The sequence below is a fragment of the Empidonax traillii genome, unplaced genomic scaffold (genome assembly GCF_003031625.1).
Source record: "Empidonax traillii isolate 1590-97213 ecotype Southwest subspecies unplaced genomic scaffold, ASM303162v1 scaffold743:size316770, whole genome shotgun sequence".
NCBI lineage: Eukaryota > Metazoa > Chordata > Aves > Passeriformes > Tyrannidae > Empidonax > Empidonax traillii.
In genome coordinates this window covers 106,317-127,545 of record NW_020955936.1, presented here as the reverse complement: position 1 = coordinate 127,545, position 21,229 = coordinate 106,317, and the positions used below count along the sequence as shown (strand labels likewise).

Below are 21,229 nucleotides of genomic sequence, written 5' to 3'. Positions count from 1 at the left end.
GCCCATGTCCCCTTGTCCTATTGTTGGTTGCCTGGGAGAAGAGACCAACCCCCACCTGGCTATAACCTCCCTTCAGGTAGTTGAAGAGAGTGATGAGGTCACCTCTAAGCCTTCTCTTCTCCAGACTAAACAACCCCAGCTCCCTCAGCCTCTCCTCATAGGACTTGTGCTCAAGTCCCTTCACCAGCTGGACCCTCTCCAGCACCTCAATATCCTTCCTGAACTGAGGGGCCCAGAGCTGAACACAATACTCAAGGTGTGGCCTCACCAGTGCTGAGTACAGGGCAAGAATCACTTCCCTGTTCCTGCTGGCCACACTGTTCTTGATGCAGGTCAGGATGCCATTGGCCTTCCTGGCCACCTGGGCACACTGCTGGCTCATGTTCAGCCTCCTGTCAATCAGCACCCCCAGATCCCTTTCCACCTGGCTGCTCTCCAGCCACTCTGTCCCCAGCCTGTAGCGCTGCAGGGGGTTGTTGTGGCCAAAGTGCAGGACCTGGCATAGTGGATTGTAATTCCTGACAAACACATCACACTGGAGCCACTGGACTCTCACTTGAAACTGAAAAATCCTGCAGACAGACCCTAGTTTAAATGTGCAGTTGCTATAACTGAACTAAATGGAACCATGATACAATGGAACTCAGATACAATGAGCGAGTTATGGATCTCACTTAGGAAGATTAAATTATCTTCTTCCTTACTTGGTTGCCAGCGTGGAAAAGAATCAAAACATCAGCCAGCTATAACACTACAGGTGTTCCTCATGCTGGAAACATTTTGTCCTGTCTCTTTATAGTGCAGAACTTCTCTGCAATAATCTTGCCCAGTAATTTACTGAGATTTACTCAAGCTGAACCTACATACTAACAATCCACTTTGCAGTAGAGAAAACAAGGCACCCAGTTACAGTATTTTCCTGCATACCTGTAAATTCCCAGGCTGCATCATACATTCTCATTGGTATTTGAACACAGATGACACACTTGCTTATAATATAAAGATTATTTCAGTAGTAATTGCGGATCTTGCTTATATATTGCAGGTAGCCACATTAGTGTTGCCAAATGTTTGTTCTAGAACGGCTTAAAGTGGGGGACTTTTTTTTACAGGGCTGGTACAGCAGGTTCACAACCTAGCATTCTTGGTGCAGATAATAAAAAGTGCAGAATAAGCCATATTAACCAAAGTTAATATGAGACACATATTAGCTCCATTAACCCACAACTGAGGTGAAGAGAAAACAAAGATGGGCAGTAAATGTGAATAGAAAATACATCTATTATATAGCTCTTGGAAGCCAGATAGCACTAGAAGCATCAGTTCAACCTGCAAGTCGGATGCCTCATACTCTTGTTTAAAAATAACAGAACAACTAGAGCACTGCAGAGGATGCAGCTTCAAAATAGCAATGTACTTCTTCACATAATGAAAGGTAATCTGATTTGTTCATATAAATCCATGTTAAGTTATGGAATTCCTTAACACAGACCACTGTCACTATTAAACATGTGCTAATGGAAGGAAAAGTTAATTGTACTACCTTATGTAGATGCATAAATTTCTTTATCACAATGAGTGATGGCAGTGAGAATGTTCTGTATGGTAACATAGTATATGCTAATAAGTATACAGTACTAGCATATGATTTCCCTTCATTTCTTCCCCAGAGTTTGTTATTGATCACTGTCAGAGACAGGAGACTGAACTAGACAAAGACAAGCTCTGAATCAATATAGCTGTTTCTTGTGGCAGCAGGGAAACCCAAGGCAGAAATCAGAACAGGCTTCCAGAGTAGTGCTGTTTTAAGAGCCAGTATGGGCAGTGGAGCTGAGAGGTGCACAAAGCAAGAAGCTGTGAGAACCTGGGGTAAGCACAAACCTCAAGATCATGACATGAGGACCCAGAGGTGACCAGAGGAGAGTCTGTGAAGGATGAATATAGTTAAGTTTCAAAAAGAAGATGGTCATTTGATCATATCAGAGTGGGTAAATAACATTAACTAAAACGAATAATCAAACTAGAGTGGAAAAAGAGAAAAGAAGCCCTAGGAGGAGAGAAGGCTATTTAGCCCTGTTGTAAATTCCCAGGAGAGAAAAGAGACAAGCAAACAATATGAATGATAATATTGCAAAAAATATACTTCAAGTATATTTATAAAAAATCTTGTTTATGCAGCAACAAATTCTGGTGCACAAAAAGGAAGCTCCTGAACCCAGACATGCTTTAATTACTCTGTATCAGTTTAGTGCTATTACTGTCTGCACAGATTCAATCTAAATGGAATTTAATTTGAGAATTCAGGTACTGCTCCATTTGACTTTTCTCAATCTTCCTTGTATTAAGTTGTAAAGAATTCCTCCTAATTCAGTTTATTATCTTGAACATGCTGAAGAATTTTGATTGTCCTTTTGTGATACCACTGAAGTTTATAGATAATCATTTTTAAAACTGAATTTTGCCTTCTTGTTCTTCATGCACACCACTGTGCATCTGTGTTATTCAAAACTAAAGTACAAAAAGCTGTAGGCTTGATTATATTTTTTTTTTGTTCTTCACATATGCAGTTTCTTTAAGGAGGGCAAAAGGAATGAAACAGACCATCCCCGACACCTCAATTTCTGTGCTCAATAGATTCTTGTCTAATGTCTTCTATTCCTTTGACTATTATAAATTCAGCCTATGGACAACCTTCTCCTCTTTCAAAGCAAGTCCATGAGAAGATGCATGAAGTTGTTTAAAATAAAGACAAAGTTTTACATGAAAAATCCATATGCAATCCACAATCTAGTATTACTTTCTAAAATCTACACCATTCAAAGTACAGAGACCTTTGAAAAATCAGTTTGGAAAGTTCTATAATATTCCAACTGGTATTCCTAGCAAAATTAAAGTATAAGTAAAAAAATTTAAAAATTAAGAGAACACAGAATACACCCATTTAAAAATACTGGCATTTTCAGCAAGGATAGAATTAGGGAAACACTTACCTTATTTGTTGCCTGCTAGAATTTTCCTTTAAAAGCTGTCTCAACTCAGCTTTCACAGTGCAGAACACAGACATCTTCCAAGTTCTTAAATTCAGGGAAAGAATGAAGTAAAATTTGATTAATACATAATTCTATCACTACCCAGAATTCTGAAAGAAAGCTACATTAACTTGTTAAGAGCTAAGACAGACTTAAATAAAACAGCAAGCCACTACTGAATTTAAATATGAAATTCCATTTTTCTCATAATTCAAGCTTATCTGAGTAAGATTTTATTATGTCATCTCAGCAGACAGAACAACCTATGTAATTTTAAGCTAAATCAGGTGTTTAGAGATTCACTGAATATGATAATAAAGTTGAAAGAATACATTCCATAAGGGAAAAACTTAGAGACACAGGAAGTACCAGCTTTTCAAAGTCAGGGGTGATATGGAAAGAAGTTCTATACTTAATATAAATCAGTTCTCGTTTGCATGTTTCAAATCATCATCAACTTCTTAAACAGGTAATGACTATGTGCAGCAACATATAACTATACATAACCACAAATGTACATTGATTTCTGGAGCTAAGGGAAAAATTCCATGAGAAGGCTGAAATACATTTGTTCTTTGCAGTCTGACATACCAGAAAAACACTCTTGTGATAGCAGATATATCCACCACTAGTGGGGTGGGGTAATATTACTATTTTCATACTACTGCTACCACTTTCATACTACTATGAAATAGTGTCATATTAAAAATTCAAGTTGTTTTTTCTTCCCCTAAAGTGTGGGGATTTTTATACCTTCACATATACATAAAACTTTGAATCTTTAGAAGAATATAAATATCAATTTAAACATTTGCCTTGAAAGTACTTCCCCTCTCTTGAAGTTTCCTGTTATTTCATTCATTCATGTATTATTAATTCTATACTGACCTTTTTAAGATATATAAATACCTGGTCAGTTATACATTTCTTTTCACTTAGTCTCAAAGATTTAATTTGGTTTGAAACACACCCTCCGTAAAAGCACAGAGATTTAATCTGAGGAATTCTGTTCATTGCAGAGAAACAGAATTTGTAACATTTCAAGTTATGCCAACTGTTGATCATTGTCACATTTGAAAATTATGGTTAGATTGTTGTCAGCCTGCCATTAGCCACTAGATCCTCTTGTTCCTGCCTTTTGCAGGATAAAGAATCCTTTAGGATTCTGTATTGCACTGAAAGGTACCCAAAACCTAAGTAAAACGTATATCTTTTCCAGAAGAAACTGGCCAATTGAAATCCCCATGGTGCACAGTGCATTTTCCAGATGTAGTTCTGTGCTCCACAGTTTTGTCACACGTGTCGAATAGAAGCACTAGAACCATCTGTGACTGTTTTAGATTCTAAACCAAAGATGACTTAATACAAACAAAACCTGAGCAAAGAGCGTATCGGAGAGGCTCGCTACGAGCCCGGCTTCGCTCCCAGTCGAGCAGCTGTTCTGGCACAGGGATGCTCCCGAGCCTCACACCGACAGCGCTGCTGGAAAAAACCCTCCTCGATATGTAGCGCACATTTGCACCGCCAGAGCCCTTCTCGGCACTTCTTGCTCTCCCTCCCCCTTTTCACACTGCGCCAACAGAGTAATTTGTGCCGTTATGTGAACGGATTTCGAAAAGTCACCCTGGATTAATTTCTTTCTCCTGCCAGGCTGCGTTTCACAGAATCACAGGATCTACTGAGTGGGAAAAGGCCTCCGTGACCATCGAGTCCAATCCGTGACCGGACACCACCTTGTCAGCCAGATCACGGCACTGAGTGCCACGTCCAGTCTTTCCTTACACACCTCCAGGGGCGGTGACGCCACCACCTCCCTGGGCAGCCTATTCCAATGTCTAAACACTCTTTCTGTGAAGAAGTTCTACCTAATGTCCAACCTTCACCGTCCTTAACGTCACCCTAAACCTGGCAGCCCTTTTGCCCCGTGCCACCCGCTCCAGCTCAAGAGCAAACAAGGCGCGGGGCGGAACGGGGAAGCGCCGGCTGGGACACACACGGAGCGAGGTGGGACAGCCCCGTGTGCCGCCAGCCCCGCACGTCGCCGGGGCACGGGGCGGGGCGGGGCAGGGCAGGGACCGGCCACCTGGTCCCGGGCACGCCGTCCCCGGGGCTCGGGTCGGCGGAGCCGCGCTCGGTCCCGCCGGGCCCCCCGCCCGGCGCCACCCCTCGCCCCGCTGAGGGGGCGGCAGGCACGCGCCCCGCCCCGCCGCGCGCTCACCTTCCTCCGCGCGCCGGGCACACCCGCGGACCCGCCCGCCCGCCGCGCCTGCGCGGCACGGCCGCCACCCGCCCCGCCCCGAGCGCGCAGGCGCCGCACGCGGTCGCCGCGGCAACGGGACGCGGATCGCGGAGGAGGTGGCGGCGGGTCCGGTCCGGCCCGGCCCGGTCCGGCCATGTCGCGGATCCTCTGCGAGTGGCTGAACCAGGAGGTGAAGCTCTCTCGGCGCGTCGGTGAGTGGGGGCCCTGCTGCGCGGGGAGGAGCGGGGGCGCTGCCTCGGGGTCGGGCCACGTCGGGAGATGGGGTCTGCCCCCGGCCGCTGCCTCGCGCCCAGGTACCGCCGCAGGTACATGTTTAGTCGTGGAATCACAGAATCGTCAAGGTTGGAAGAAACCTTCAGGGTCACTCAGTCCAACTGTCCGCCCCGCACTGACACTGTAACCCCTAAACCACATCGACCAGCGCCAGACCCAGATGCCTCTTAAAAGACCTTCGCGGATGGTGACTCCACCACCTTCCTGGGCAACCTGTTCCAATGCCTGAAGTTTTCGAGCTAAAGTTAATTCTCCTCGTGGGGCAAGTGCCCTCGGGAGACAGGAAGTGTTCAAGCTTTACCTGCTAATAGGGACTCCAGGGGATGAAAAATGTATTTTAATGTGTTTGGAAAGTAGTGCTTTGTTTGGAATGGCAGGTGTTGTGCTGCAAAGAAGAGGGAACAATTTTCTGTTGATAATTAGAGCAATGGACAATCAGCAACTGTATGAAGTTTAACAAGGGCAAGTGCCAGATTTTGCACCTGGGATGGAGCAACTCTGGTTGTGTGTGTAGACTGGGGAACAACAGGCTGGAGAGCAGTGCCACTGAAAGGGACCTCGGGGTCCTGGTTGATGACAAGTTGAATAGGAGTCATCAGTGCCCTGGCAACCAGGAGGGCCAACTGTGTCCTGGGGGGCATCAGGCAAAGCATCGCCAGCCAGGTGAGGGAGGGAATTGTCCTGCTCTGCTCTGCACTGGGGCGGTCTCACCTTGAATATTGTGTGCAATTTGAGGCACTGCAATATAAGAAAGACATTAAGCTTTTAGGAGCTTAATGGCCTCAAAGGAGGGCAATGAGTATGATGAAGGGATCTGGAGGGGAAGCCTTATGAGGAGTGGCTGAGGTCACTTGGTGTGTTCAGCCTGGAGGAGACTGAGGGGAGACCACGTCATGGGCTTGAAGTTCCTCATGTTGGGGAAGGAGGGGAGCAGGCACTGATCTCATCCCTGTGGTGACCAGTGACAGAACCCAAGAAAACAGCACGAAGTTGAGTCAGGAGAGGTTTGGGTTGGATATCAGGAAAAGGTTTTTCACCCAGAGGGTGCTTGGGCACTGGAACGGGCTCCCCAGGGCAGTGATCACAGCACTAAGCCTGACAGACTTCAAGAAGTGTTTGAACAACACTCTCAGGCACATGATGTGACTCTTGGTGTGTCCTGCATAGGGCTGACCTTGATAACCCCTGTGGGTCTCTTCCAACTCACCATATTCTATGATTCTTGAAGAGAAGCTCTTTAGGTCTAGCTTTGTTTTATTTGCATTTTGAATGGAAAATATAGCAATCATAATTTATAGATATTGCCACAATCTCAATGTTTATATTTTTACAATGAAAATGAGAAATTACTACCTAAAGCAGATACTGCAAAATAACTACACAGAAAGTTTATTTATTTGTGAGATGAAAACTATTGCTGCTAGGTCAATCTCCTAAAATTCCTCTGAATTATTTGATGAAATTTGGATTTAATTTTGTTATAATAACAAGATGTATTAAGATTAATGTATGAATTCTTTTAATTATCTTATTTTTTGAAAAAAACCCAAACAACAAAACCCAAAACTTAGTTCCAGGATCATTTCCAGAAGAATTTTCAAATGGCTACCTCCTAGGAGAAATTCTACACAAATATGGTCTTCAGGATGACTTTAATCAATTTTCCCAGAGCAGGTTAGTACTTATGGATAACATGTCTTTTACATAAAGTAGATATATTTTAATATATTATACATATTTTCTCAGGATTTGTTAATGCAGAGTGGAAAAACACAAAGAACTTGGTGAGATTTGAAACATTTTTCAGAGATTCAAAAGATACTTGTGTGATGAATGAATGAGTGTCATATATCTAGAGAGACTGGTCATACTTCTTTAAGAAAATCATGCATTTTGATTGTAACTACAATAGTAACAGGTTAGACCAAAAATTCAAAAAGCCTTTCAAGGATGTCTCTAGGGCTGGAAATACTATCACTGTCCCTGTGAGCTGTGTAGAGCCAGGAGTACAGAGCTGTGGTATGGTGATGACCATTACATCTTCACTAAAATGAAAATGGTGGAGATCCATTTTGAGACTGAGTGAAGCATTGGCAGAAAATTATACAAGAATTATAAGTTTACAGGTAATCTGGTGTAATATCTGTAATGAAGAAGAACTGAAAAATGTGAAGTTGAAAAGTCTTGCGCAGATCTCTGAGCTTTGATACGTTGATGATGCAGTTCATGGGGTTCCTTGGCTTATGCATCAAGAGTACCAGGCTGCATGAAATCTTCCTGTTTCTTCTGAACCTCTGTTTTTATGTTCTTTGAACTTCCCATGTATTCACACCCTTTCCTCTGCAAGTCCCACCAATTTGCAAGAGAGGAGCTTGAGTACAGCTAACAAAGGCAGCCAACAAAAAGCACTTTTGCGCAGCAGTTTTGTGCTTTGCTTCTAGGACTTCTAGATCTCCCAGGAATTTGTGGGATCATTGGAAAACCCTTGGTAACTCTGAGGAATTTAGAGTACCTGCTGTTGCTGGGAAAAATAACAGGCTTTTACTTCTAGCAGGCTGTAGCAGCTTCTGACAAGTTCTCTTGATTCTTCCCAATAAAAGGGTGCTTTGAGGTGCAGTTAGTGAAGATGCACTTCAGTAGGTGCAAGAAGTGGTTAGAAACTCTGCCGAGACAGTGTATGTGTGCTCAACAAGGGTGGTGATGTGCAACAGGGTATGATAACCAATACCCAGTCGAGCAACTCCCCGGAACATCGGAGGCCTCAAGTCAGTTTTCCCTCCAGAGGAAGGAGTCGATTCTCCCTGTCTTAGACTAAAGGGAGTGTCCAGAGTCTTTACATCTTCATCAGTGGAAGGTGATGGCTTTGCCTGCAGAGGTGTGTGCTCATGGAGGAGCTGTGTTATCAAGTCAAGCTGCTGCAGAATGAGATCAGTGGACTGGACCTTCTTTGAGGCACCGCGGATACAGGAACCTGGACCTGCAGCTCTTCTGGGAGAGAGGAGGCAGAATCTGTGCTGGTTGGATTGGGAAGAGGAGACAACTGGCAAGGAGGTGACTTCTGTCAAGGAAAGGAAGATGTCTGCTCTACCTGCTGATGTGAAGCTGTGGTAGCAGATGAAAGGTGGCACTGTATGATAAAACTTCTGAGCTCGTGAGGTCTAAACTACATGAGAGCACCAGAGGGAACAGGTGATAGCAGTGGGAGATAGAGGTCCCATCTGCTCACCTCACATGCTAGCCAAGGGGGGCTTACTGCATGCTGGGGTTTCAGTCCAGAGCTGCAGAGACTCGTCCAGAGCCTTTGCATTGTTATCCCTGCTGCTCCTCTCTGTTGGCACCAAGGATACTGCCAGAGAGACCTGGAGTCAAAAGCATGGGGCCCAAATACTTTTGTTTCCTTATTTCTGCTGGTGAGGTGGATGGGCTCGATGAGGACTAGATAGATTCTACGGGTCAACAAGTGGTTGTGCAGCTGCTGTCAACAGCAGAGATTTGTTTTTCACAGCCATGGGATCCTCTTTCAAGAGGGAGGACTGCTAGGAAGATATGGGATCCACCTGGCCAAGATGGATAAAAGAGTCTTTGAAACAGCCTGACAAACCTGGTGAGGATAGATGTAAACTAGGAATGAGGGGAAAAGGGAGGACTACTCTCAAACAACTGAGGAAGTGATGGTCTGGACTGGCAAGCAAGAGGAGGGTGATGTGAATAAGAGCAGCAAAACAGTGCAGAAGGCTTCCCACCCCAAATGTATGCACACAATTAAGGAAGTGCAGAAAAGATAAGATTACAGGATAAACATTCACACCTTTAAATTTTTCTACATTTTTTTAAAATCAGCACAACTGGCTGCCTCTCTGAAGTGCCTGTATACTAAAGCATGCAGCATGGGGATCAAACAAGAAAATAGAGGCCTGTGAATTGTTGCTGGACTATCATTACAATCACAGAAAGGCAGTGGATTAGCTCACACAACCAGAGTGCTGCCATGGCTGGATACCGGCTCTTTAGGATGGACAAACAGGGAAGAAGCTGAGAAGGAAGAAAAGCTGCCCTGTATATGAGAGAGCAGGTAAGATCCAAGACCTGCCTCTGTAGCAGCCATGCTGAGTTGTCTTCCTGCATCGAAGGTGGCAGAGTATGGCTCCATTGATCATTGAGTATTCCTCAGACTGTCATGCTGAGGCTGAGATACTAAATGTCTTACTTACTCTGTCCTAGTCTATTCTACTGGTAAAACTCACACTCTGAACTCCCAAGCCCCTGAGACTAACAGGAAAGTCTGCAGTAGTTGTTTACCCAGTGTGATCTTGAAAACCTCCAAGGATGGAGACTACACTAACTCTCCAGGCAATTTGTTTCAATGCTTGCTTGACTGTCCTCATGGTGAAAATGCCTTGTCTTATGCATAGGCAGAAGGGCAGTGAGAAGGGCTTTTACAGGTATCCCCACAGCAAAAGGAAGGCTAGGGAAAATGTGGACCTATTGAGACATCCAAAAAGCTGCAACATCCCAAGCACTTGAGACTTACAGGAAAATCTGCTGCAAGAAAGATTTACCCATGGAGGAGGAACAGTTTAAGAAACATTTAAATATATTTAAAATATGCAAGTCCGTGGGACCTGATGACATCTACCCACCTGAACTAAGGGGCCCTGGCTGATATCACTGCTTGGCCACTCAATAATCTTTGAAAGGTCCTGATGACTGGGGAAGTTGCTGGGACTAGAAGACTGCAACTGCCACCCCTCTGTTCAAGGAATGCAAGGAGGGGGAATATAGGATGTACAAACCAGTCTGCTGCACCTTGCAGAATAAAAAGTTAAGAGGTGGTGTCACCACAACCTCTCAGTACATGTGAGATGGTTTGTGACAATAGGGCTCATCTTAACCTTGAATCAATGGCAGAAAAATGTTCAGTAGTTGGAAGCTGCAGTTATATATAATTGGGTAAAAAATAAGGCATGGACTATTATAGAGAGAATAATGAGCTCCTGGACAGTTTCATCTAAAAATAAGAAGAATACTCTGTTACCAGAAGGTCTTCAGGTAAAATTGGGCATTTTGGTAGAATTATGCTGGAGCTCAGCTGACCTCAAAAGCTGGTTGGTAGATATGAAGGAACTGTTGTGAACTCAAGAGATAGAGCAGTATAGAAAGCATGATGTTCTGAGTCAGACTGAAGTTATGGATTTTTTGGATACTATTTGCTGTGTTAGTTGTGATGAACTGATAATTTATTATTATTTGATTTTGCCCTGTATATCTATTGATATTGACTGCTTTCACAGGAAAATCTACATATCAAGAGAGCCAGTAATCTGCAAGCCACTAGTTTAGCTTTGAATGTAAATTGCTCATTCTAACCTGTGTGTCCATTTCTTTTTATTGGAGAAGAAATATGTCCAAGTGTTGTGAGAGTTAATGGATAATACAGACTCTTTTTATCATTTCCTATGTTTTGATTGGTAAGAGCTCAAGTGATGATACAGCTAATACAGAAACTTCATTCAAACTCTGTGTGTGTTTTGTGGATGAGATACCATTAGCTGCAATTGGGGGTTAGCTTTTGCTGTCAGATGCAGTTTGTGTATTTACATATCAGGATTTATTATAATCTAATGTATTCTTTGTATTTTCCAGAAGTTATGCATAGTAATCAATGTAGTTATTTTATACTGCAGTATAAAACCTAAGCCAAACTGTGTAACCCGTTATTTAAGGAAGTCCTCTGTGGGTTTTATTTTTTCCTCCTCCTACCTTGGTATGAGATAAGTATCACAACCATGTTTAATGCAACGAGTCGGAACTGAAAATAAGTTTATTTTCTGGGTTTTATTGTTGTTTTTAATCATATAGGGCTGCAGATGCAAAAGATAACAATTTTTCTCGCCTGGAACCTACACTTCACCTCCTTGGTGTGCAGTTTAATGAGAATGTGGCCCAAGACATCATGACAGGACAGCATGGGGCTGCAACAAAGCTTTTATATGAATTGTATGTTGCTTTAGAAAAAAAGAGAAAGTCAAAGCACCCTGGAGTAGTCATGGAAGCGATAAGACCCGCAGCAACTACAAGGCTTAAGTCTATTGAGAGTGTTTTGTATCCGGAGGTAACCAGCTATGCCTATTTTGTATAAATAGAGAAAAGGTAGCATATTTATATGTATCTTTCAAGAGTATTGTGTGCTTCCCCTCCCCACTTTTTAAATCTCCTGTTCAAAACCCAACACTTATATTGAAAAGAAGGAGTCCTTTGCAATGTCTTATACAGTGGCATTACACAGCTTATCAGTAACTCAGTAGGATGTTGATCTCCTGTGTTCTGTTTTCCTTTGTTTTGGTTCATCCTGTGTTACCTGCTCTATTTTCAAGTTTTCTCCAGACTTAAAATATTATAACAACAAAGGCTAATAGTAATTCATCAGCTGCCTTTTTACTTTTACTGGTTCAGATTGCAGACTGCATTGTGGTCTAGGTATCAACTTTGACTAATTTCCCCTCCAGGAAGCCTGTTTATAACTGTGTTGAGCATTGTGCCACAGTGATTTGCTTCATTCTTCTGCATGTCTCTCCTTATATTTATACTACACTCCAGCCAGCAATAATCATGTGCTGGGTAACACAAAGAGAAAAAAAACAAAGGGAAAAGAGAGTACCTTAGAGGAAGTCAGTGTTGATGTAGTAGGTTCTGTTAAGGACATTCTTCTTGTTTTCAGCAGTAAGATTCAGCAAACCATTATTTGCTGGCAGAATGAGCAGTTTTTAAGAAGCTATATATCATGAATCAAATTCAGCTGGGTAAAATTTCACTCTTTTTTTTGGCACACTTCCTGAAAAATAGTCTACAGGCAGAAAGATTATGAACAAATGCAAGGATAGTGCCAGAGAGTTGAAATATCCCTTCACCTGTGGAGGGCTGGCTTAAGAAGTTAAGCAGCTGCGAGTAGGTCTGGTCTTTAGACAGAGTCAGAACAGCATTTGAATCATAGAATAGCTGAGGTTGGAAGGGGCCTCTGGAAGTCACTCAGTCCATCCCCACTGCTCCAGGCAAAGCCAACTAGAGCAGGTTGCTCAGGACCTTGTTCAGTGGGGTCTTGAATATCTCCAAAGCTGGAGACTTCAAAGCCTGTCTAAGTAAATTGATTATCACCCTTTTAGTAATTTTTTCCTTGTGTATAAGTTGAATTTCCTATATTTCAGTTTAAATAGAATAGAATATTTCAGTTAGAAAGGACCTACAGTGATCATCTGGTTAAACTGCCAGACCACTTCAGGGCTGACCAAAAGTTAAAGCCTGCTATTAAGGTCGTTGTCCAAATGCCTCTGAAACAGTGACAGTCTTAGGGCATTGACCACCTCTCTAGGAAGCCAATCTCGGTGTTTGACTACACTCTCAGTAAAGAAATGCTTCCTAACTTCCAGTCTGAACCTCCTCTGGTGCAGCATGGGATGAATCCCATGGCTGGAGTGTGGCTATCAATGGTTACAGGCTGTTTAGAAGACACTGAAGAGGAAGGAGAGGCAGATGCATTGCCCTCTGCATCAAGAGATGGATTGCGAAGAGTTGTCTCCAAGGGATAGGCATGAGCAGTTCCAAAGCCCATGGCTACGAATCAGAGACCAAGACAAAAAAGGGAACCCTGTAGCTGGTGTCTGCTACAGTCCACCTGACCAAGGGGAGCCTATTGACAAAGCCTTCTTACTCCAGCTACAGGAGGCATTGTGCTCAGAGGCTCTTGTCCCGCTGCAGGACTTCAGCCAACCTGACATTTGGGAATGTAGCACAGAGACTCCTGGAATGCCTGAGGGATAACTTCCTGCCCCAAGAAATAGCCCAGAGGGGATGTGTTCCTTGATCCATGTGTCACCAATGCAAACAAAATAACTGGGGACATGAAGACTGTAGGCAGCCTGGGTTAGAGTGATTATGCATTGGTGGAGTTTGCAGTCCTGAGGCATGTGGGTCAGGTGAGGAGTAAAGTTAGGTCCCTGAACTTTAGGAAAGCAGACATTCAGCTCTTCAGGGAGATAGTCAGTGAGATTCCCTAGCAGACTGCCAACAGAGACAGAGCTGGAACATCTTTAAGGAAGTCTTCCGTAGAGTGCAAGAGCTAGTAATCACTAGGAGCAAGAAGTCAGGCAAGGAAGGCAAGAGACCGGCATGGCTGCTGTGCAAATCCACGGGCACTTGAAGCTAGGAAAGGTGAGCCAGGAAGAGTATGGAGGGGAAGTTTGGTTGTGTAGGGATGGGATGAAAAGGGCCATGTCAAAACTAAAACTGTGGCACGGGACATAAAGAATAACAGGAAGGGCTTCGATAGGTGTGTTAATCAGAAAAGGAAGGTCAAAGAAAGTGGACCCCCTTTGGTAAAAAGCCATGGGAAACTGATAACAACAGATGAGGAAAAGGCTGCAATACTTAAGAAGTCTTTTGCCTCAGTCTTAACTACGCCTCTTGAGTGGATGGACAGCAGGATGGGGACTGGGGAAGCAAAGTCCTTCCCGTTGGAAGTAGAGAGCAGGTTAATGACCACCTGAATAAATACGTAACGTACCATCATGTATGTAAGTTTATGGGGCCCCATGAGATCCATCACAGAGTCCTGAGGGAATTGGCTGATGTGGTTCCCAAGCCACTGTCCATGATATTTGAAAAGTCATGGCCATTAGGTGAAGTTCCACGTGACTGGGAAAAGGGAAACATTGTGCCCATTTTTAACAAGGGTAGAAAGGAGACCCTGTGCTTGGTGAGATCATGGAATTCGTCCTCCTAGAAGCTGTGCTAAGGCACATAGAGGACAGGGAGGTGGTTTGAGACAACTAGCATGGCTTCAGCGAGGGCAAGTCTTGCCTGACCAATAGGGTCATGACCTTCTGTCATGGAGTGACTACGACAGCGGACAAGGAAAGAGCTACAGATGTTGTTTATCTGGACTTCTGTAAAACCTTTGACATGGTCCCCCACAACACCTTCTCTCTAAATTGGAGAGACATGGATTTGGTGGGTGGAATGTTCAGTGGGTAAAGACCTGCCTTGATGGTCACTGCCAGAGGGGGGGTAGTCAATGGCTTAGAGTCCCGATGGACATCATTGACAAGTAGTGTCCCTCAGGGGTCCTTACTGGGACCAGTGTTATTTAATATCTTCATCAATGACAAAGTGATCAAGTGCCCCCTCAGCAAATTTGCAGATGACACCAAGGTGAGAGGTGTGGTTGCCACCCCTGAAGGACAGGATGCCATCCAGAGGGACCTGGAGAAGCTGGAGCAGTGGGTCCATGGGAATCTCATGCACTTTAACAAGACCAAGTGCAAGGTGGTGCACCTGAGTCAGGGCAACTCCTGGTACCAATCCAGGTTGGGAGATGGGCAAATGAAGAGCAGCCCCGGCGAGAAGGACGTGGGGGTGCTGGTGGGTGAGAGGCTGGACATGACCCGACCACGTGCACTCACAGCCCAGAAAGCCAAACATGTCCTGGGCTGCCTCAAAAGTAGTCAAGGTCAAGGGAGAGGATTCTGCCTCTCTGCTCCTCTCTGGTGAGACGCCACCTGGAGCACTGCATCCAGCTCTGGGATTGTCAGCACGGGCAGGGCATTGACCTGTTGGAGCAACTCCAGAGGAGGCCACCAAGCTGATCAGAGGGATGGAGCACCTCTCCTACCAGGCAAGGCTGAGAGAATTGGGGTTGTTCAGCCTGGAGAAGAGAAGTCTACAAAATGACCTAATTGTGGCCTTTGAGCGCCTGAAGGGAGCCTGCAAGAGTGATGTAGAGAGACTCTTCAGAAGACCATGTAGTGCCAGCACAAGGAGGAATTTAGATTAAGTTTTCGAGTAGGTTTAGATTAAGTATTAAGAAAAAATACTGTGAGGGTGGTGAGGCACTGGCACAGGGAAGCCCCATCCCTGGGAGTGTTCAAGGTTGGGATAGATGGAACTTTGAGCAACCTGGTCTAGTGGCGGGTGTTTCTGCCCAGGTCAGGAGGGTTGGAACTAGGTGATCTTGAAGGTCCTTTCCAATCCAAACCATGCGGTGATCCTATGATTCTATGATTCTATTCCTACATGTCCTCTCACTAAATAACAAGGAAGGAGAGCACAGCACCTCCCTCTGCACTTCCCCTCCTGAATAAGCTCTGCAAAGCAATGTGTCCTTTTCTCTAAACTAAACAAACTTGGCATCATTCAAATTCAAACCTCTGTTCTTTTCAATGGAGCTGGTCCTGGTTTTCTATTCAAATATGTTTAGATGTTTTTTCTGTACCCATTAACACAGGAAAACAGTGTTTGAAATAAACATCTTAAGATTATAATATTTAATTATGTTTATTACTGTTTCTGACTCTTTGTTGCTTAATGTTTAATTTTAGCGTTTGAAAACTTTAGTGCCACGTCAGGCTGATTTGCAGCTACAGCAGATTTCAGAGCGTTTTGAAACAAAATCCAAGGCAGTAGCAGATAAAATAGCTCGTACACATTTTGCAGAGCAGCAGAGAGCTCAGAAGCTCCAAGAAGAGCAGAGAGCTCAAGACATTGAAAAGGTGACTGCTTACTTTTTATAGACTTCCAAAGATGTGTTTTCTTAAGGATGTGTACTGAATGAATTAGTTAAAGCCAATGGGAAGGCTTCTTAATTGTGTGCTACACAGTCATGTTTATACAAGAACAAGGGAAAGGACTATGCATGGAAATCCTTAATATGTAGAGACAGAGTCAATATACTCTTATGTGACTTTGAAAATGTTACTATTTAAAAGTCACATAATTTTAAATTGAGAGTACTTGTGTTTTGTCATCCATGGAAAATATATAGACTTGAAGACTGAGTGTAAATTTCACATCTTGTATGTGTTTGAGATGTCCTTGTAAAAGAGGTTTCTGGCATTCTTATTTTGTAAAGAAAAGATGAAGCATTGTTCAAAAGCAGGAAAAGATGGGGAAAGAGAGCCTAGTGGGTATGCCCTCAGAACATCTTGTGCTTCCGTGTAGCTATTCTGATACAGTAAAAAAAGAGGTAGGAATTTGTTTAGACATGGGAACACTCATCCGAAGTACAGCTTACAGTTTATATAGAGGAAATGGCAAGCTATCTGGGAGGTGTTGAACCACGTTGATGATGTAGTTGAATAATTTGATATGTGTTTTATATGACTAATTAAGGGACAGAGTCTTGCTGTGATTATTTAGCTGTTCTATTGCCACTACATGAGCAAGAAAGAAAAGTCAATTCATGTGTCTAGAAAAGAAAATACAAACAATATCCATAATATAACAAAAAAAAGCTTAGAAGAAAATTTATTAATATCATATTTAACATATATTTTGACTGTCTTTGACTTTTTTGTATAAAATCTAATTTTTTCCCCTTATCAACCTTTGCCCACATGTATCTGTAGTGCACTTTAAATGAGTGTAATTTATATGTTTGTTACTTCTTAATCATCTGAGACTCGCTGTTCACCAGTAGTATTACCTAATGTGTTTCCTAATGGTATTCTCATTTTCTGTACCAGGAAACTGGTATTCTCAGTTTCTATGCTGTATTCAGACTTGAAAAAGGTAACAAACAAGAATTCAATGAAAGCTGCTAAATGCTTATAAGGCACCGACCCTTTGCTCTCATATAAATATGTTAACTGTATATATATATATACACTATATATATATAATATATATATACTACTATAAGTGTATATATATATATATAAATATACTCTATTACTTTAGAAGTATTTAGGTAGTATATTAGTACCCTATGTTGTATTTTGTTTCAACCTGTGTATCTGAACACAAGATGTTGAATATTCAGGATCACATAGGAAGAAGGAGACAAAATGAAGTAGCGCACAGGATTCAAATAGCTGTTTTAAAGGTTCCAAAGCCTCCACCAAGACCCATCATAAAAGCTATTGAAGCTAAAAAATTGTTAAAGAAAAGAGAAGCAGAGGTAATTATCATCTATGTTCTTTTAATGTTAATTATATTGACTCAACTTGATTTTTGGGAACATTTACACTTACAAATACTGTACTTGCACCATCCAAAAGCAGCTGATATATAACTGTTAAAATGACTCAGCCAGTGAAAATTGGGCTGAATACTTATTTGATCATAATTCTGCATTTGTTTCTTAATAAAAACTGTTTTGATGTAAGAGAAAGTTCTTACTGAATTTATACCATAGGTAGGTACTAATTTGATTTCTAAAACTATTTTGCCTTCTAGTCTATTGAGTTGAATATGTGAAATAAAAGCATTAACATTCCTTTCTCATTTGTGCGTGATAAAGTTTTGCACGATAATATTTGAACTGTTCTGTAACACCCTATAAAGCTGTCTGCTCCATTAAAAATGTTAGTAATAGCTGAAAATGACAATTGTCTTAAATCAGGAGATGATAGCAATGCACCATTAAAAAAAAAATCTGTAGTATCTAGTACAGAGAAGTACTTGAATTGTAATTCAAGTTCCTGGATTGTATTGTCATCAGAAGTGCAGCTATTACCAGTTTTTACAGTGGTGCAGCTGTCACAGATGTATTTAAATATAGAGTGTAGTAACATAGTTGCTTGAGTAACCATTGGGGATACATTCAAGCTACTGATTCAAAAGCAGATCGTAGCCCAGAATATCCTTTCATATCCCTGAATGGTGAGAATTATGTAAACTACTAAAGTCCTACCCAAAATTAGAATTGTTGTGAAGAATGAACAGCTGCAAGTTTTTAGGTTATTCTGGCTGGTGGAAGTAGGTGCAGCTAGGGAAAAGGAACAGGGGAAGAAGTAGAAATTAGGAGATGAAAATAATCTTGTCGTTATTCTTGATCTAGGTGATGCTTAAAATATTTTCAGTGTAAGCCTTTCTGTTGTACATGCATGACATAAAAGTAATTCCCTAATACTTATTCTGTTGAACCTTCTTTCTGATGTTTTGTGAAGAGAAAGGAAACAATAAATTTTGTGTTACTTCTTCAGAACGTATACAAGGAAATAGACAAGTTTGAGAAGTCTATGGCAGGAAGTGCCTATGAATTACACAGCCAGGTGACTGACAGGTAATATTTGGATATTAAATTGTTAAGAATAGACAGGATCCTACCTCATGTGTCTGCTATCTATGTAGGCAGCTACTTGAGAAAAAAGTAATGTCTCATTTGGTTCAAACTGTGATTGTTCTTTGAGTGATTGTCCCACTACAAATATTTCAATTCCAACACGATTGAAGTGTCTTTACCTTACCTTTAGTTGTAGCAGGGATGGCTCAAGCTTCCTCCACCACTTTTTGTCACATATACAGCAAGAAAGGGCTCAAAATGCATGTCTTCTCTTAATTTTAGTCATTGGATCTATAAGGTCATTTAGCCTTGCAGAGATGTGGGAATGGCTGTGAATATACATACACAGTAACTAATTTCAAAGGTAATAGAGAAGTAACTTTCTTCGTGAAACTTGACTGTATGTTGCAGTAATAGTCATTCTGTCATCTGTATTGATATGTATTGATCTGTATTGATATGTCAAGAGGTAATAGTCATGCATACTGCTGTAGATATTTCTGTGTGAAAACCTGTGATTAATAACTGCAAAACTGTACTCAGAGTGCATGGAAATCTTGAGGAGTAACCCAAGTAACAAAGGCACCCAGAAGTAGCCACAGTACCCATAGAGTGATGTACAGTTGTTAGACTTGCATATAGCTATGTAGGGATCTGTATGTAAACTGCTTTAAGAACCATAATTCCTATAAAGTCAGAGATCTTTCTCTTTTTAATCTTTTCAAGCAGTGATATGCGAGAATCATTCCAAACACAAAAACTGCAAGAAGCAACTCAAGAAACTACAGCACAAACAAAAACTGAGCTGTTAAGTGTTTATTCAGATGGTGAATATATAAGGAAAATTCAAAAACGTTTAGAGGAAGATACATTTGCTAGAGAACAACGAGCAAAGAGACGACGAAAGATGCTAATGGACCAGTTACAAGCACATGAATCTGAAGAGGTGAGAAACTGTATGCTCAACTGTAGAGTGCATGTGCAGTTACCAATCTAAAAATTTGCTTACAAATATAAAATCACAACACTTCTGGAGGAGATAGAGGAAGATATATGCACTTACATCTGAAAAATACTTTTATGCCAACCATTGGCTTTCCTTGAGAAATAGGGAAGGTTATCTGTTCTTTCTCACAACCTTTATGTCATACACCATGCTTACAAACCACAAAGGATTAAATAAAGGCAGCAGAGCAAAGATTATAAAAGTCAGTTGAAGATCTCCCTTGTATTCCCTGCCACCCCTCCCCCAAAGTTGAACAAAGAGAAGAATCAAAACTTAATTTGCAGGTCAGAGCTTTGATTTTTGGTGTGTCACGGAATAGAAGATACATCTCTGGAGAATGTCTGTCTTGTGTCTAAAAATGGATGTTGCAGGTTATTCCATTTAAATCCTGTCCTGTAAAGCACAAGGCTTTTAAGATTTCTCTTCAGATACTCCTCATTCAAAAAGCAGCTCTTAGATTACTGATTTCATGTGTCTTCTCTTTTGTAGTGATTGTATAGAAATAGAACTTGTAATTTACTGGATTTCTGTGATTTCTGGTTATCATTTATTTTAGCATTTCACTGTGAGTCCTTAGCTTAGATCATACATGTTGAACCCATTATAGCTGGGCCTTTCTCCACTGCTGCTGCATAATAAAAGCATTTCAGATGTGTTGCATATATTTTATATATATGTATATATTTTTAAACCTTCTCATGTAATGTCTGGAGATTGAAGAGGTGACTTAAGGGGAGACCTCATCCCAGTCTACAACTTCCTTGCAGGGGGGGAGAGAAGGGGCAGGCACTGATCTCTCCTCTGTGGTGACCAGTAAGAGGACCCAAGGGAATGGCCTGAAGTTGTGTTGGCAGAGGTTTAGGTTGGATATCAGGAAAAGGTTCTTCACTCAGAGAGTAACTGGGTACCAGAACAGGCTCTCCAGTAAAGTGGTCATGGCACCAAGCCTAACAGAGTTCAAGAAGCATTTGGATAATACTCTAAGGCACATGGTGTGACTCTCGGGGCTGGTCCTGTACAGGGCCAGGAGTTGAACTCAATGATCCTTGTGAGTCCCTTCCGACTTGGCATATTCTGTGGTTCTGTGAGACTTTTTGGAAGTGTTAAGAAAAAATTTCATTTGTTGAGGGAGCCATCTAGGAACAACATGCTTCTCTATGTCTATCTCAGATCTATATTCTTGAAAAACACCTGTAGTAGCTTAGACCAAGAGTGCATCTCTCCATGTATCCTGTCTCTCAGTTCTCATTCAGAGAGATTTTACATCATGTTCTTGGTGTTATCCATAGGCTGTGAGGAAGTTCTGCAGTCCACTTGCCTGAAATCACTGCAGTCCCAAAACTTGCTCTTTGGGTCTTAACTCTTGCAGCCCTGGCAGCCTTGACTAGTGGTTCCAAAAGTCCTAATGCCCTGTAGGTATTAGGATCAGTCACTGGGGTGCTTGGTGGATTCAGCAGCTCTAAGCCAGCAAAGACAACCAGTGCTGTGAGGAGGTCACACGGCTGGTCCACCTGAGGTGTAGGATAGGGCTTGTCAGTTTGGGATGGAGGAACTGTTACAATGTACTGCCAATCAAACAGGATCCAGAGAGGCTCCAAGTCAAGCAA

At 42.2% G+C, this 21,229-nt stretch overlaps 1 protein-coding gene and 1 long non-coding RNA gene across 4 annotated transcripts in view; one reads left to right on the top strand and one right to left on the bottom strand.

Moving 5' to 3' along the window:
* The window catches only part of LOC114066152, a 39,649-nt gene extending 34,360 nt beyond the window's left edge, over positions 1-5,289 (bottom strand). The window contains exons 1-2 of the long non-coding RNA XR_003573124.1: positions 5,248-5,289; positions 2,991-3,074 (exon numbers count right to left, since the gene is read on the bottom strand). This is a non-coding gene — a long non-coding RNA (uncharacterized LOC114066152). The remainder of the gene's footprint in view (positions 1-2,990; positions 3,075-5,247) is intronic.
* Positions 5,290-5,357: 68 nt separating this feature from the next.
* LOC114066147 (sperm flagellar protein 2-like) overlaps positions 5,358-21,229 on the top strand; it is a 54,732-nt gene continuing 38,860 nt past the window's right edge. For all 3 annotated transcript variants that reach the window (XM_027900611.1, XM_027900613.1, XM_027900612.1), the window contains exons 1-7: positions 5,358-5,480; positions 7,134-7,236; positions 11,422-11,674; positions 15,933-16,103; positions 17,372-17,509; positions 18,537-18,616; positions 19,346-19,562. In XM_027900611.1, the coding sequence (XP_027756412.1) occupies positions 5,423-5,480; positions 7,134-7,236; positions 11,422-11,674; positions 15,933-16,103; positions 17,372-17,509; positions 18,537-18,616; positions 19,346-19,562 (1,020 nt within the window). In that variant the 5' untranslated portion in view covers positions 5,358-5,422. The remainder of the gene's footprint in view (positions 5,481-7,133; positions 7,237-11,421; positions 11,675-15,932; positions 16,104-17,371; positions 17,510-18,536; positions 18,617-19,345; positions 19,563-21,229) is intronic.